Source organism: Capsicum annuum, chromosome 9 (genome assembly GCF_002878395.1).
Source record: "Capsicum annuum cultivar UCD-10X-F1 chromosome 9, UCD10Xv1.1, whole genome shotgun sequence".
NCBI lineage: Eukaryota > Viridiplantae > Streptophyta > Magnoliopsida > Solanales > Solanaceae > Capsicum > Capsicum annuum.
In genome coordinates, this window is record NC_061119.1 from 26,089,656 (window position 1) to 26,104,878 (window position 15,223).

At 29.3% G+C, this 15,223-nt stretch overlaps 1 protein-coding gene across 1 annotated transcript; it reads right to left on the minus strand.

The window, feature by feature from the left end:
- Positions 1–314: 314 nt before the first annotated feature.
- Positions 315–11,221, minus strand: LOC107843006 (uncharacterized protein At3g17950). Its single transcript, XM_016687125.2, has 3 exons — positions 9,387–11,221; positions 8,662–8,790; positions 315–1,111 (listed from the first exon to the last, which is right to left on the minus strand). The coding sequence occupies exons 1-3, from the start codon at positions 9,396–9,398 to the stop codon at positions 644–646; spliced, it is 609 nt and encodes a 202-aa protein (XP_016542611.2). The 5' UTR covers positions 9,399–11,221; the 3' UTR covers positions 315–643.
- Between the last annotated feature and the right edge of the window lie 4,002 nt (positions 11,222–15,223).

Below are 15,223 nucleotides of genomic sequence, written 5' to 3' on the forward strand. Positions count from 1 at the left end.
TGCTGAGCTGAAGTGCAAGACTACAGCTTAAAGTAGTGGCGGATCTACGTAATAATTTACAAATTTACAAAAGTTCAACAATTTTTATTCTGATCATTTATGTATATATATATATTTAAATAAATTATTAAATATTTATAAATATTAATTATAAATTTAATTCTTAATATATATTAATTTAAAATTATTATAGAGAGACCATAAACTTCAAATTGTAAATCTGCCTTTTTTGAAGGGGAACAAGTGATGTAACAATCCAAAAATAAGGGGGACAATATTCTGAACTAAAATTTTCGTTATGTGTAGAGTCTGGAGAAGAGTCCAATTATAAAGGTCGATTGTAAGCAGTTTTACCTTACATTTCTACAAAATATTATTTTCAAGCCATAAACCCATGACCTTCTAGTCACACATAACAACAATTTTACCAATTACTTTTAGTCACCCCTTCGTAGCAATCCAAGATGTTATATGAAAATTAATTTACTACTTCCAATGACAATAAGAAATGCTCAAGAATCAAGATTTCATCTACCCCACATCATGAATCAAACAAAAAATCACCTATTATTAAACCAAATTTTCCATCCCAATCAGACCACAAATAATATAAGAATAAAATTTCACAACTACGGAAAATCAGTCAATGAACTAAGTGTCCACATAAACATGAGAAAATCAAATGACTTCCATGATGCCCACTTTGATCAGTTTGCTCAAATAGCCCTTTACTTGATTCATCATGAGGAGGAGCAATTTGTCCGCCAATGAACAATGAATTAGTGTTCACATTTGAATAATTTGATAATTGATTAAAATCATCAAGCCCATAAGTAGCTGTTGCTTTTCTCTCTGCTTCAAGAAAATGGCCTAATGATGGGGCAGAATTAATATTATTGTTCATGCTTACTGCATCAGTATTCAACTTTGAGCAAAGTGAAAATAACCGAGTTCTTGATTTGTTACTGCTAACCTTCTTGTTGGGGTCCCTTATTTTGGTTTCCACTATTGTTCTACTTCTTGTTGATCTTCTTGAAAACTCTAGAATGCTTGTAATTCCAGTGAGGCTTCCTAGAGTTATGCTCTTGTCATGAAAGAATGAAGCAGTAGACTGCAATAACCAAAGAAAATAATGGGATATTGACTTTATGGTCAGTCTATTGCTTGACTATTAGATTCATCTAGACTAAAATAAGGTTGAACACATTGAGAGAACCTTAAATTTATCACTGAATTTCATTTAGATATTCAGACTATAGATGCTTATTTCGATTGAAAACTTGAATATATTATATATGAAAAAGTGTTCTTATTAGACACTTTCAATTTACAATTTTGGAAAAACTTCTGTGCATGTTGTAAATTACCCATTATGTAAATGAATTAACTTCTTAGAATATGACATGTCCTTTCATTATACACATTAATCTGAATAAGCTGTAAAACTCCAAACCTGTTTCAATTGATATTGATGTGTATAGTTAAAGGGAATGCATATTTATGTGATTAACTTATCTACGTAATGAACCTGTAAAAACATGCCCATAAACTTTTCTAAAATATAAGTTGAAAATGTCTGATAGAAATGTTTCTTATATAATGCCTTCAAATGTTCAATTGAAATATGTCCGCATTCGAATATCTAATAAAATTTACTAACATATGTAACAAGTTATTAATATATTCTGCCTTAAATAAAAGTATAGAAGAAAAAGAAAGAGGTATTTTTGTTTAAAATTATTAGAACAGACATTTTTTTCAGTAGAGAAACATAATAATTGTAAGGCCATGTGTAGAGAGTAAAGTGCTATATCTCTCCCTTCCAATTTTTGATAAGATATTGATCCCATTGTGAATATAACATGCAAATGCTGCATTCTTTATAAAAAAACAAAAATAACACCATAAAGTGGTGTCATGAGAAGATTGGAATTAGAGATGAATTCAGAATTTGTAGAATGGGAGTGCATTAGTTAAAAACAATATGGAAAGAATGTATTGTGTGGAGATTAATTTTAAGTCCTCTACCTATAAAATTCAATTTTCATTCAAGTGCAATAAATAATATTAAAAGTGTGAAGACCCTTAAAAATATGATTTGAACTTTTTATCCTTCATTAAAATAGTCTGTTTTAGAAAAAATTATCTTTTACCTTTTTTTCCTACAATAAATTTTTTTAAAATAAATATACTAATATTTCCCTAAAATTTAATTCTTTCCAAATATAAAACACCTGTTTCTTTCTTTTTTTTTGGAGAAGGTAAAACACTATTTTTGTTATAAATGTATTTACATTATGGTGAATGTCTATCAAGATCTATTAGGATTTGAAGCATCTGTCTTTTACTCAGACTAGGAGTAAATTTTCCCTATAAATAGAGTGGTTTTGTTCATTGTATTGACAATCATACGATCTCTTATCCCTCAAGAGAAGAAATAAGAATCACTCTCTCTATTCTCTCTGCTCTTCTTCTTTATTATTTCTTGTTTTATAACACGTTATCAGCACGGGTCTCTAATCAATTGAGATCTCATCAAGAGTTAATGTAAGTATGTTTTTACGGTGAGCTACAGAACTTTAAATATTTGATTATTATTCTAATGTCCAGTCCGTAAAAGATGTTCATTACTGAGAGCTTTTGGAGTTATGTCATATTGTTAACAAAAGGTGGCATATTACATTAATATTAATTTTTCTCTCTATTGGTTTGCTTTTCCTTATTCATTGTCATGATACCATAAGCACGAGACAGTTTGCTAAGTGGCCAGAATCATTAAGTGCTTAATTTTTATTTTTTTTTAAAATGTACTACTCCATTAAGAGTACAAGGAATATAACATCAACTTATACGATTTCATCATAGTTTGCTTTAATTTGGTTTTGATGTTTCTTTTACTCTTGCCAGTAATATCATTAATATCATGTCAGTGCATGTCAAAACCTTCGATTAGTTAGATACATCCATTATAATTATTAATTGCATAAGGCTTTCTGGTTGCCGGTCACTGCATGTAGTTAAAATTATTAACTATGAATTTGTATTACTGAATCTAGCGGTAAGGAATTATGTGTCCTGTCTGAATATGATCATTGAAAAATATTATCGTGCACGTCAATATGCTTTGGTACTAAAGTTGGCAGAAGCGGAGTACCAACTACAACAACAAGAAGGTAAGCACACAATTAATAGTTTAAATTAATTAACTCATGCTTTCACATGGTATAAATGGTCCACATGGAATGTATTTGATTTATCATGCATTGATTAAAGGTAAGATGGTGGATTCAAGTTCTTATTGCATCAAGAGATTAATACATTGGGTTAGAGTCCCGATGCACCATAATGAAAAGATATTGGGTTTAAGACCCATTGATTTATGCCTAAGATGTTGGATTTGAATCCCAATGCACCATATTGATGATATTATGATGGCTAAAATAAAATAATGGGTATTTGATAAAAAGTCATGAAATTCAACCCATTGAATATGCTCTATTCCATGAAGTGAATGTGGTAGCAATATATGATAAGTCTGAAATATGATAACTTACTTCATTCTTGAGGTGTATATGGTAGCAGTGCATAATATGTCTGAAAGAAGACAAGTGATTGAATGCACGAATATACGCGTGGAGGGACAATATGATAATGACCATCAAAAGCGATGATATTTTCAAACGTTTATATGATTATAAGATATACTAGAGAAAAATTCTCTACATTATATGTATGCCTCGATTTGCTTCTGAAGTAGCAAAATTTTGGAAGAGGTTATAAGCTATCATAATTTGATAGACTTAAGACATGATTATATTCCATTCCTGGGGAATGAGAAACTTATTAATGCAAACGTGCACTTGATTGTGATTGTATCACAACTCACCTCCGAAAGAGGTTGAACAATTTTGAAATCTACTTCTGAAGTAGTAAATCTAAAATTTATTCATGTAATAGTAAATCTGAAATTTACTAAAGAAAAAGTACATATCATGGTAAACTTGGAGTTTACTAGAATAAAAGTTCATAAATTGATATGAACGATTGTGACATCTCGAAGATGTGCTTGTATTGAGAACTAGAAGATTCTTCAAGAATTGTTTATGTCGTTTGTTCTCGTGATAAGTTGTTTGGACCAACCAATATTAGGATTGGATCCCTTCAAATTTGAAAATTAGAAAAAGTGAATAAGGGAGATGATCATATGTACATTCATTGTCAACATGCAGTTTGATATTCATAAAGTTGTTTGCTCAATAAAATTGAGTTAAGAAAATAATTTTCAGATTGTGAAATCAAGAAAGTTATCTTGATGATGATGGTTTGGCATTGAATGCCTTCGATAAATAGCTAAACCATTGCTAATGAGAATAAAGCTTCATGTGTTGGTTTGAAATATGATATGTTGCATACAATAACACTTGTATGCATTAGACCAATAAATTATGATTATTTCTTCCCACACAATTGGTTCAAGGTCATAAACCAACTATTCTATCTAATAGTTTTGACGTGCGGTATACGATTAATGAATATACCATGATGCACAAAGATGGATTCCTCAAAGAAGATGAAGGATGTATGTTAGTTTTCCTAACGTAAGAGGGAGATTATAAGACGCTAAGAAATATGTTAGAAATTATCATCAGATCCTCATTCAAAAGATAATTCAAGTCAAACGCCGAAAACATCTCATATTTAGCTGCAAGTGCTCCTATTTTGTGTCCTTAAAGGATAAAGTCTATGTATGCGTGAAGCATGATAGACCAATCGGTTCCAAATGAAATAATCCTAGAAAAGGATAAGGAGCAAATAATCATGATAAGAAGGCAATGTGCTCTTGAAGATCCTACGACATAACACTTCATAAAACCTTATGAGAGGTTTAGGTACCTGAAAATAATGAAGTAATGAGATCTCAAAATATTATGTCGCATTGTGAACCGATACAAAATAAGAAATCATCGACGATATCTTTGATACAATATTGGCTCAATATTGTAAAAGATTATGAGGATCTGAATTCTACGTTAATTTAAGCATGCTGACGTAGAAACATTTATCAAGTGACATGAAAGGATGCATTTTGCTAAGCGTAAAACTTATTTGATTTGCAGTCCAGACACTTGAAGATGTTACTCATGAAATGTTGAATATTGTCACTTGATAAAACTTATGTGAAAACTTTTAAGGATTCAAACTGCTTGAAGCATATAAAAGTTTCTGAGAAACTTATTGATAATCCTTAAATTGTATAAACTTATTGCTTGAACATCATTGGAACTCTTGGAGAGTTTTCAAAGCAATAGATTATTTGTTGAAATTCAAAATATATCGAATTGGATTGTTTATGAAGTACCATATCTTAGTGCAATTGATGCACTCATGTACCTTGCAAATACTACAAGGCCTATAGCCTTTTCAGTTAATTTGCTAGTAAGGTATATATTTCCGCTCCTACTATGAGACATCAAAATAGGATAAAACACATGAGCTTGTTTTATTCTAAAGATTGCAGTCCCAATTTTATTGATCATGCTGATGTTGGGTACTTATCTGACCCGCATAAAGCTTAGTCTCAAATAGGCTATGTGTTCATATGCGGTGGTACTGTCATATCTTGGAGATATACAAAGCAGTCTATCGTAGCCACTTCATCGAATCATGCTGAGATAATAGCTATTCATGAAGCAAACCGAGAATGTGTATGGTTGAGGTCTATGATACATCTCATTCGAGAAAAATATGGTGTGAAATATGACAATCTACCCACAATTCTATACAGAGATAATTCAGCATACATAACACATCTTAAGGGAGGATTCATAAATGGAGATAGAACGAATCATATTTTGCCAAAACTTTTCTACATACATGAGCTACAAAAGAATGATGATATTAACATATAACAGATTCGTTCAACTGACAATGCGACTGATTTATTCACCAAATCTTCTCCAATTGCAACTTTCAAGAAGATGCTGCACAAGATCGAGATGCAAAGGTGAAGGATGTTCTCATTAAGGGAGTTAATACGCGTTGTACGCTTTTTTCCTTACGAGGTTTTGTCCCAGTAGGTTTTCCTTGTAAGGTTTTTAATGAGGTAGCCGAAATGCGTATTATTAGAGATGTGTACTCTTTTTCCTTCACTAGATTTTTTCCTACTGAATTTTTTCTAGTAAGGTTTTAACGAGGCACATTATCTACCAATTAAACATTCAAGGGGGAGTGTTATAAATGTATTTACATTATAGTGAATATGTATCAAGATCTACTTTGATATCTATTAGGAATTGAAGCATCTGTCTTTTACTCAGACTAGGAGTAAATTTTTCCTATAAATAGAAGGTTTTGTTCATTGCATTGACAATCATACGATCTCTCATTCCTCAAGAGAAGAAATAAGAATCACTCTCTCTATTCTCTCTGCTCTTCTTCTTTATTATTTCTTATTTTATAACAATATTAAAATTGTGAAGCTCCTTATAAATATTATTTGAACTTTTTTCTTCATTAAAAAACTTTGCAATAGACAAAATTATTTTTTCACTTTTTTCCTTCAATTATTATTTTATTAATTTTATAATTGATTATAATCTTGAAAATTAAGGAGTCCTAAATTATGGTAAGAGAAAAAATTATGGAGAATTACTATTGGTAAGTTTTCTTTTCTCTTGTATACGTGAAAAATAAGTCCACTATAATATATGGTAAGACAAAAAAGTGAAAACATTATTTAGTAATAGATATCTTTTTTCCAAAAATTAGTGTTACATAGGTTTTATGTGAGGAAGAAGTCCTAATTCTATGTGTATGTCACACATGCGTTCATGTATTTTATTTTAGAGTAAATACATAATTACTCCACTGATCTTGTTCGAAATTTTTAAAAAGATACCTAAACTTTAATTTTGACTTATTACCCTACGAATTTTTTTTATTTCGTTGCAAATATACCATTTTGACCCTCTACGTTATACACGGGCCACAAGCGCGTGAAAAGGCAAAAATTAACTTTTTTGACCAATTAGAAGATGCCACGTGTAAATAATTTAATATATAATTTATATATTTTTTTAAATTAATATTTATTTTTTTAAAATTATTTCATAACACCCCCCCCCCACTCACCCCACCCCCGCAACCCCACTCATCCACCATTGTCTTCTTCCCCAACTTCTTCTTCATCACCATAACTCAACAACAACAACAACAATTACAACAACAACATCAATTACAACAACACCAACATCAATTAAAGCAACAACAACAACATCATCATCACCATAATTCAAAAAAGGAAATCTGATGTACAACCTCCATTTTAATGAAGCTTTAAGTTCCATTTTAATGGAGGGAGCTAGACGGGAATGGGGGAGGGAGGTGTTGGACGGGGTGGGGGTGGGGAGGTGAGGTGGGGTCATAAATAAAAATAGAGCTTAAAACTCCATTAAAATGGAGATTGTACAGGAGCTTTAAGCTCCATTTTAATGGAGGAAACTGGACTCAAGGGGTGGGGTGGGGGGAGCTGTTGACCTGGACGCGTGGGGGGAGCTGTTGGATGCGGGGTGGGGGAAGGGAGGGGTGACAAATTAAATAAAAAGGAAAAAAATTATTAAATAAATAAATAAAATATGAAATTAAAATTATTTGACACGTGGCAGCACCTGATTGGTGCATGCATCCACTCTCTTTATTGTGACTGAGATTCAACGAAAAATGGTGTATTTACAATGAAATAAAGAAGAATCATGGGGTAATAGGTCGAAATTAAAGTAAATATCTTTTTACAAAACTCGAACAAGATCAGTAATGTAATTATGTATTTACTTTTTTTTATAAGATTTTAAGTTGAAAAAAAAATCCCCAGCTTCTTCATTATTTTTGTCAACATAATATTTCAACGTGTGTGTATATATACATATATTTTTTTTATTTTCATTCAAGTTATTCTTTTGTGTAAAAATTTTCGCCCAGACAAGAATTATTTTCAGCAAAATTGAAACTTAGTGATCACTATTGTATTATTTTGTTATAGTTTACATGTCGTAGATGAATTTATAGGTGGTAGATGAATGTCGGTCGACACCCGGCTTAGAACCGATAACAGTATAACAAACACAAAAGATAAGTGCAAAATAAACTAACACCGCTAGCAACAAGATAATACTGCCACCACAAGATAAAAATAAGGACTATCTAACCTAAATCATAGACATCACACAACACCACGCATAAAAAACTACAGACACAAAAGAACGCTCCCTTATTGTTACAGACGCACTCCCACCTCCTAACTCTCTACCCTAATCGGCGTCCTCCACACCTTCTTATCAAGGATCATGTCCTCCGTAAGTTGTAATTGCTCCATATCATTTCTAATCACCTCCCTCCAATATTTCTTCGATCTACCTCTACCCCGACTAAAACCATATATATCTAGATACCAGTTACCAGATGATTAGATTGAAAAAGAAAAAAAGGAAAACAAACTTTACATGTCATCCTCTTTGCTCCATTAATGCATCCTGAACCAACCAAGAGTTTTTTCAAGGCCAATATTTATTTTCTTTTTACTAGTATATGGTCATTCAGTATTTTCTCATTTTGGACGTAGAAAATATTTTTAAAAAACAAATTTTGAAAAAAGAGAGCACAAACCTCAGTATCAAGATCAGAAGAACAATGAGAGGAAGAAGAAGTGATCAAAGTATTGAATGAAATTGATCCATCAAAACCGCCATTTCTCATATTCATCAATGGTTGCAGCCCAAGTGGCCACCCTTCTCTCTGCACCATCACCAAAACTCACATTCAATATAAAACTTCCAAAATTAAACAAAGTAGAAATATGTTAAGAAATCACATTTTAATACTAATGAAGTGTGGAATAAGGAAAAAAATTAAAGAAGACCACCACGACTAACAGTCTAGTAGTATTAGTGACAAACATTTACACAATAGATGTCAGTTTGATTCTCATAGTATCGGTTTCTTTCTCATTCCCTTTTTTTTCCTTAATAGGAAAATATAAAAGAAAAAAAATTAAGGATAAAGGAGATTGACTATCTTGACATATAATTTATTAGTATTAGTGAGAGTCATTTATACAATAATGTCAGTTCGATTCTCAAAATATTGGTTTGTGACTTTGTTCTCATCCCCTCTTGTTTTCTCTCATATAATAGGAAAAAATCAAAGAAAGAATTAGGGGACAAAGGAAATCGAACATCACGATTTACGGCTTTCTGTTTAGTAATATCGATGAGAATTATGCATACAATAGGTGTAAGTTCGATTCTCACTATGTTAGTTTCCTTCTCATTCTCCCTTTTTCTCATTATTAGGAAAAGAAACTGAAGAAAAAACTACGGACAAAGTAGTACCTGTTGAGCCATAGATTTTCTTGATTAACGGTTTGAAGAGATTGATGGCTTTAAAGACTAACTAATATTGTTGAGAAATTAGGGGGATAGTGAGAGTGAAAAATTAAACTTGTCATCTCCGCTAGTTTAGTTTACATCCTCTTTATCTGAACAAGAAAAGAAAAGTAAAAATGACAAGAAATTTATACAAGAATGTGAATATGTGGTGGAACTGGGAACTAATAATAACAGCATCTTCCAAAGAATCTGTCTCATGGGTCTGAGGGCCACTGTTAGTACCATTTAGTTACCCTTTAATATTTTTTTTATACCGGGCCATTTTGTACGCACCTTGCTTATTTTTTTCAATTACTTATTGGTTTTGCTCTTGTGCTCACCTCGGTTATCACATTAGCATGAGCGGATGAAGGCGTCAGTAAGTTATGAGTTTTGGCAGTGCAATACAGTCCAAATCTCATATATGTGTCCACTAAAAATGTATAAAAATTGAATTTAGAACTCAAAAAACTAGCACTTGTTGTCATCGTCTTACCATTCTTGAATCTATCTCAACTTATTAGGTACATATTATCTCCTCACCAATACTTACCAATTCTGACCACTAAAATTTGAACGTATATAAAAAAAATCATTTAATTAGACTTCTAGTCTTCATGATTTGTGTCAACTTCGTTAATTAATAAATCACACCCTGGTGTTTTTCTTTTTAAATATTATTATAATCATAAATAGTTGCATTCCCTTCCCCTTATGAAGGAACTTTTTGTTGAATCCAGAAGTCGTCATTAAAGCACATAGGGTCATCATAATTGGAAAATCCTTTACATTTGCCGTCAAGGTATTGCTATCTGTCCTTTTTATCCCAATTTAAGACTAATTTTGCTTGGCTAAACTCACATGGTTAAAATTGATGCAGTTATTAAAGTGTGACTTTAATTAGATCTTTACATAGTATGAGTCAAAGTAATAAAGCATCCAAGAAAATACTAATGTCAATCATGAAAAGGGTAAGGAAAGGGTTAGGAAAAGGACAAATGTAAATGGGAGTGTAGGGTAGGAAAGTTTGGTCCCTCGGTTGATTGGCTATTTAAGCTTTTCTTTTTACTTTATTGATAATTCCCTCATCTAAGCATTAGTCAAAATGTTTTACTGATTGAACATTTAAGAAGTAATTTCAATTAGTATCATTATTAAAAACTTACTAAGAACATTTTAGTAATTGTCTCATCTTAGAAATCATACTATGTGATTGAAATGGCAGTCTGAATACAACAAATGCGGAGTGGCTAAAGAAGTCGCAGGAAGAAAGTAGTCGGCCTAACTTTTGGTTCCAGCAACCAAGTTTTACTTTCAATTGAGAAATCAATGAACTAATATATTCAAAAAAAAACACCATATCTACCTAACAGAACAATGATTCAATTGGGACTAACTAGCTCAGAATGGAATGGTAAATTTACCCACACCCATTATTTATATCAAATAATTTTAATTTATCATGACTAAATAATTTAATAAGGTGATAATATATACTATTAAATTAACCATAATTAAGTGACAGAAGTTTATAGCCTTTACGCATATCAAGTAACATGGACTTGGGGGTAAACATCTCGATAGACTTTTCAAGTCATTTTTATGGAAGCTACTATGGGCCAAATAGATCACATTCTTCAAGCGTTGTCAACGGAGATCATTTATGAGGAGTATCACCATCACAATGATATACACAATACTCGAAATCTCTCTATTTTTAATAATAGAGACGAAACTGCCACACGTAAGCACCATAAAAAAAGACTATTAAAAATTAAAATAATCTTTTTAAAAGCATTAACTACCATTAAAAAAAATATATATGGTGATTAATAAATTTTAATCACCAAAAAATTAAAAACTTAAAGTAACTTTTAAAAAAATGTCAACTACCATTATTAAAAATTACATATTTAATAAAAAAAACTTATTATTTAAATAAAGGTAAATTCGAAATGACCTTAATTTTTATTTTAATAGCATATGTAATTTAAAGTTTTAATTTACGTGAAAATTTGTTAACGTTACAGCACATTATCCGCATATTTTCTTTATTATCCTTGCAATTAAAACTCAAAACAAGCATAGAAAATTGATTGTCAAAAATTATAATCTTCTATCTATTTCTAATAATAGAGGCAAAACTGCCACACGTCAGCACCACAAAAAAAGACTATTAAAAAATAAAAATTAAAATTAAAACAATCTTTTTAAAAACATTAACTACCATTATTAAAAATTACATATTTAATAAAATAAAATTATTATTTAAATAAAGCTAAATTCGAAATGACCTTAATTTTTATTTTAATAGCATATGTAATATAAATTTTTAATTTACGTGAAAAAATTTTAACGTTACAGCACATTATCCGCATATTTTCTTTATTATCCTTGCAATTAAAAATCAAAACAAGCATAGAAAATTGATTGTCAAAAATTATAATCTTCAATCAATTTCTAATAATAAGGCAAAACTGCCACACGTCAGCACCACAAAAAAAATTATTAAAAGATAAAAATAAAAATTAAAACAATCTTTTTAAAAACATTAACTACCATTATTAAAAAAAATAAATATATGGTGATTAATAAATTTTAATCACCAAAAAATTTAAAACTTAAAGTAACTTTTAAAAAAACGTCAACTACCATTATTAAAAATTAAATATTTAATAAAAGAAAATTATTATTTAAATAAAGCTAAATTCGAAATGACCTTAATTTTTATTTTAATAGCATATGTAATATAAAGTTTTAATTTACGTGAAATTTTTTTAACGTTACAGCACATTATCTGCATATTTTCTTTATTATCCTTCAATTAAAAATCAAAACAAGCATAGAAAATTGATTGTCAAAAATTATAATCTATCTATTTCTAATAATAGAGGCAAAACTGTCACATGTCAGCACTACAAAAAAAGACTATTAAAAATTAAAAATAAAAATTAAAAAAAAATTAACTATCATTATTAAAAAAAAAATTATGGTGATTAATAAATTTTAATTACCAAAAAAATTAAAAAATTAAAGTAACTTTTAAAAAAACGTAAACTGCCATTTTTAAAAATTAAATATTTATCTATTTCTAATAACAGAGGCAAAATTTTCACATGTTAGCACCACAAAAAATGACTATTAAAAATAAAAATTAATTTTTTTTTAAAAGCATTAACTACCATTATTAAAAAAAAATATATGGTGATTAATAAATTTTAATCACCAAAAAATTAAAAACTTAAAGTAACTTTCAAAAAAATGTCAACTGCCATTATTAAAAATTAAATATTTAATAAAAGAAACTTATTATTTAAATAAAGCTAAATTCAAAATGACCTTAATGTTTATTTTAATAGCATATATAATTTAAAGTTTTAATTTACGTGAAAATTTGTTAACGTTACAACACATTATCCACATATTTTCTTTATTATTCTTGCAATTAAAAATCAAAACAAGCATAGATTATTGATTGTCAAAAATTATAATCTATCTATTTCTAATAACAGAGGCAAAACTGTCACATGTCAGCACCAGAAAAAAAAGACTATTAAAAATTAAAAATAAAAATTTTAAATTTTTTTTGAAAAGCATTAACTACCATTATTAAAAAAAATTATGGTGATTAATAAATTTTAATTACCAAAAAAATAAAAAATTAAAGTAACTTTTAAAAAAACGTCAACTGCCATTTTTAAAAATTAAATATTTAATAAAAGAAACTTATTATTTACATAAAGCTAAATTCAAAAGGTCCTTAATTTTTATTTTAATAGCATATGTAATTTAAAGTTTTAATTTATGTGAAAATTTGTTAACGTTACTGCACATTATCCGCATATCAACTATGGTTTTGTTAATTTATGAAATCATATGTTTAATGGATATGATAGTATCCTTATACTCTAGAGTAAAAGAAAAACAATTAAGAGGTATGTACTTTCTCTACATGATAGTATCCTTATACTCTACAGTAAAAGAAAAACAATTAAGAGGTATGTACTTTTTTTTTTTTCATTTATATTTAACTGTACATATCATATTAACAAGATTAAATGCATGTTATGTAAAGATAATATGATACTAATTTATTTTTAGATGTGTGAATTATGCTTTTGGATGCATTGTTAATATGGTGGATTATGCTGTTTTATAATTTTGAAATCAAATTATTATTTTTTCGTCAAAAACAAAAGACTAACATGCACGTTCACATTAATTAGTAGTTGAATACTTCCTATAGTAAATCTTATAATACTCTACATTAAGCTTTTTGTAGTACTGAAAATAGAAGTAGAAAATTTCTTTCATGAAATGTTCTTAATTTTTCCTTGGACATTATGTAACAGTCTATTTTATCTTAGTAAAGGTTCAAAGATTAATTAGAAAATATAACATAATTTAAGTAATGATAATTTATATTTTTTACAAATAGAATGGTAGATTCATGCTCTATATTTATTTAAATAAGAAGATATTACATATTTATTGTATAACCATGAAGTGTTTGATTTTCTTTCGATTATATGTACATGTTCAAGACTCATATTTTCAAAACGTTTATGATGTCAGTTCTCTGAGGAAGACTTTGGCGTGATTATTGTGCAGATAGGCGTCTTTTGTATTCAAGTAGAATTTTTACTTACTTTTTTCTTTTTCTTTGAAAATAAATGTCATCACAAAACATAATTCAAATTTTAAAAATTACTTGGAGTTACAAATGTTACTTTTTGTTTCTATTGAGCAAAGATTATCTACTTAAAGCATGTTTGGATGTGCTTATGATTATATATACATATATGTATGTATATGTAAGATAAAAACTTAAACTACTGAATCACATATAAATGAACTTTAGTTGAATACTTTTATCTAGCAAAGATTATCAAATTAGAGCATGTTTAGATGTGCTTAAACTTCTAAGTCAAAAGCTATAAGTTGGAATCTCTAACTTATATCCTTTGACTTATATCTTTTATTTCAACTTTAAAATAAGTGTTTATAAACACTTTTTAATTTTATCCAAACACTATAAAATTTTGTTAAAAACTACTTTAACTTAAAAGCGCCTAAAATAAGTCAATCCAAATAAAAGAGACGGAGGGAGTATAATATCAGTTTATGTTAGAAATAGAACTCTAAACTAACATGTCATTGTTTATCTGTTGAGAGTAAGTAAATATTATCTAAAATATTTTAAACTTCATATAATCTAGTACGTTTAATTAATATAATTATAATTATAATTTAATCAAATCGATGCGCGGGTGCGCATACTAGTATACCTAATTTAAGAAGAGCCATTGTTGGTGTGTCAGATTTAAATTAATATTCTACTACAGTGCCATAGCCAATAAAGTCCTTTTTGCCCATATGCACATTGCCACTAAAGAAACAATGTGACAATTTGGATCAAAAGGTGAAGATATGGCCTGATGAAGACAAGTAAACTGTCAATTTATGGTATTAAATGCCAAACAGAAATGTCATTTTCATATTATCAAACTTGGAAAAGTACAGCGATAGAATTTGGAAGCCCATGACGCTGTCTGGATGATTATTGCACACGGGTCAGCATGATTAAAAGTTGGTATCATGTCAAAGGGAGGATAAACAAGAACAACAACATAAGCAATGTAATCCCACAACATTGGTCAGTAGGATATCCACAACATTGGTCTGGAGACAGTAGGATATACGCAGACCTTACCTATGTTTGTGGGGTAGAGAGGCTGTGCAATCAAGGCAGGATATAAAAGAAATGAACGACAACAAAATAGCAAGATTAACCAAAGCAG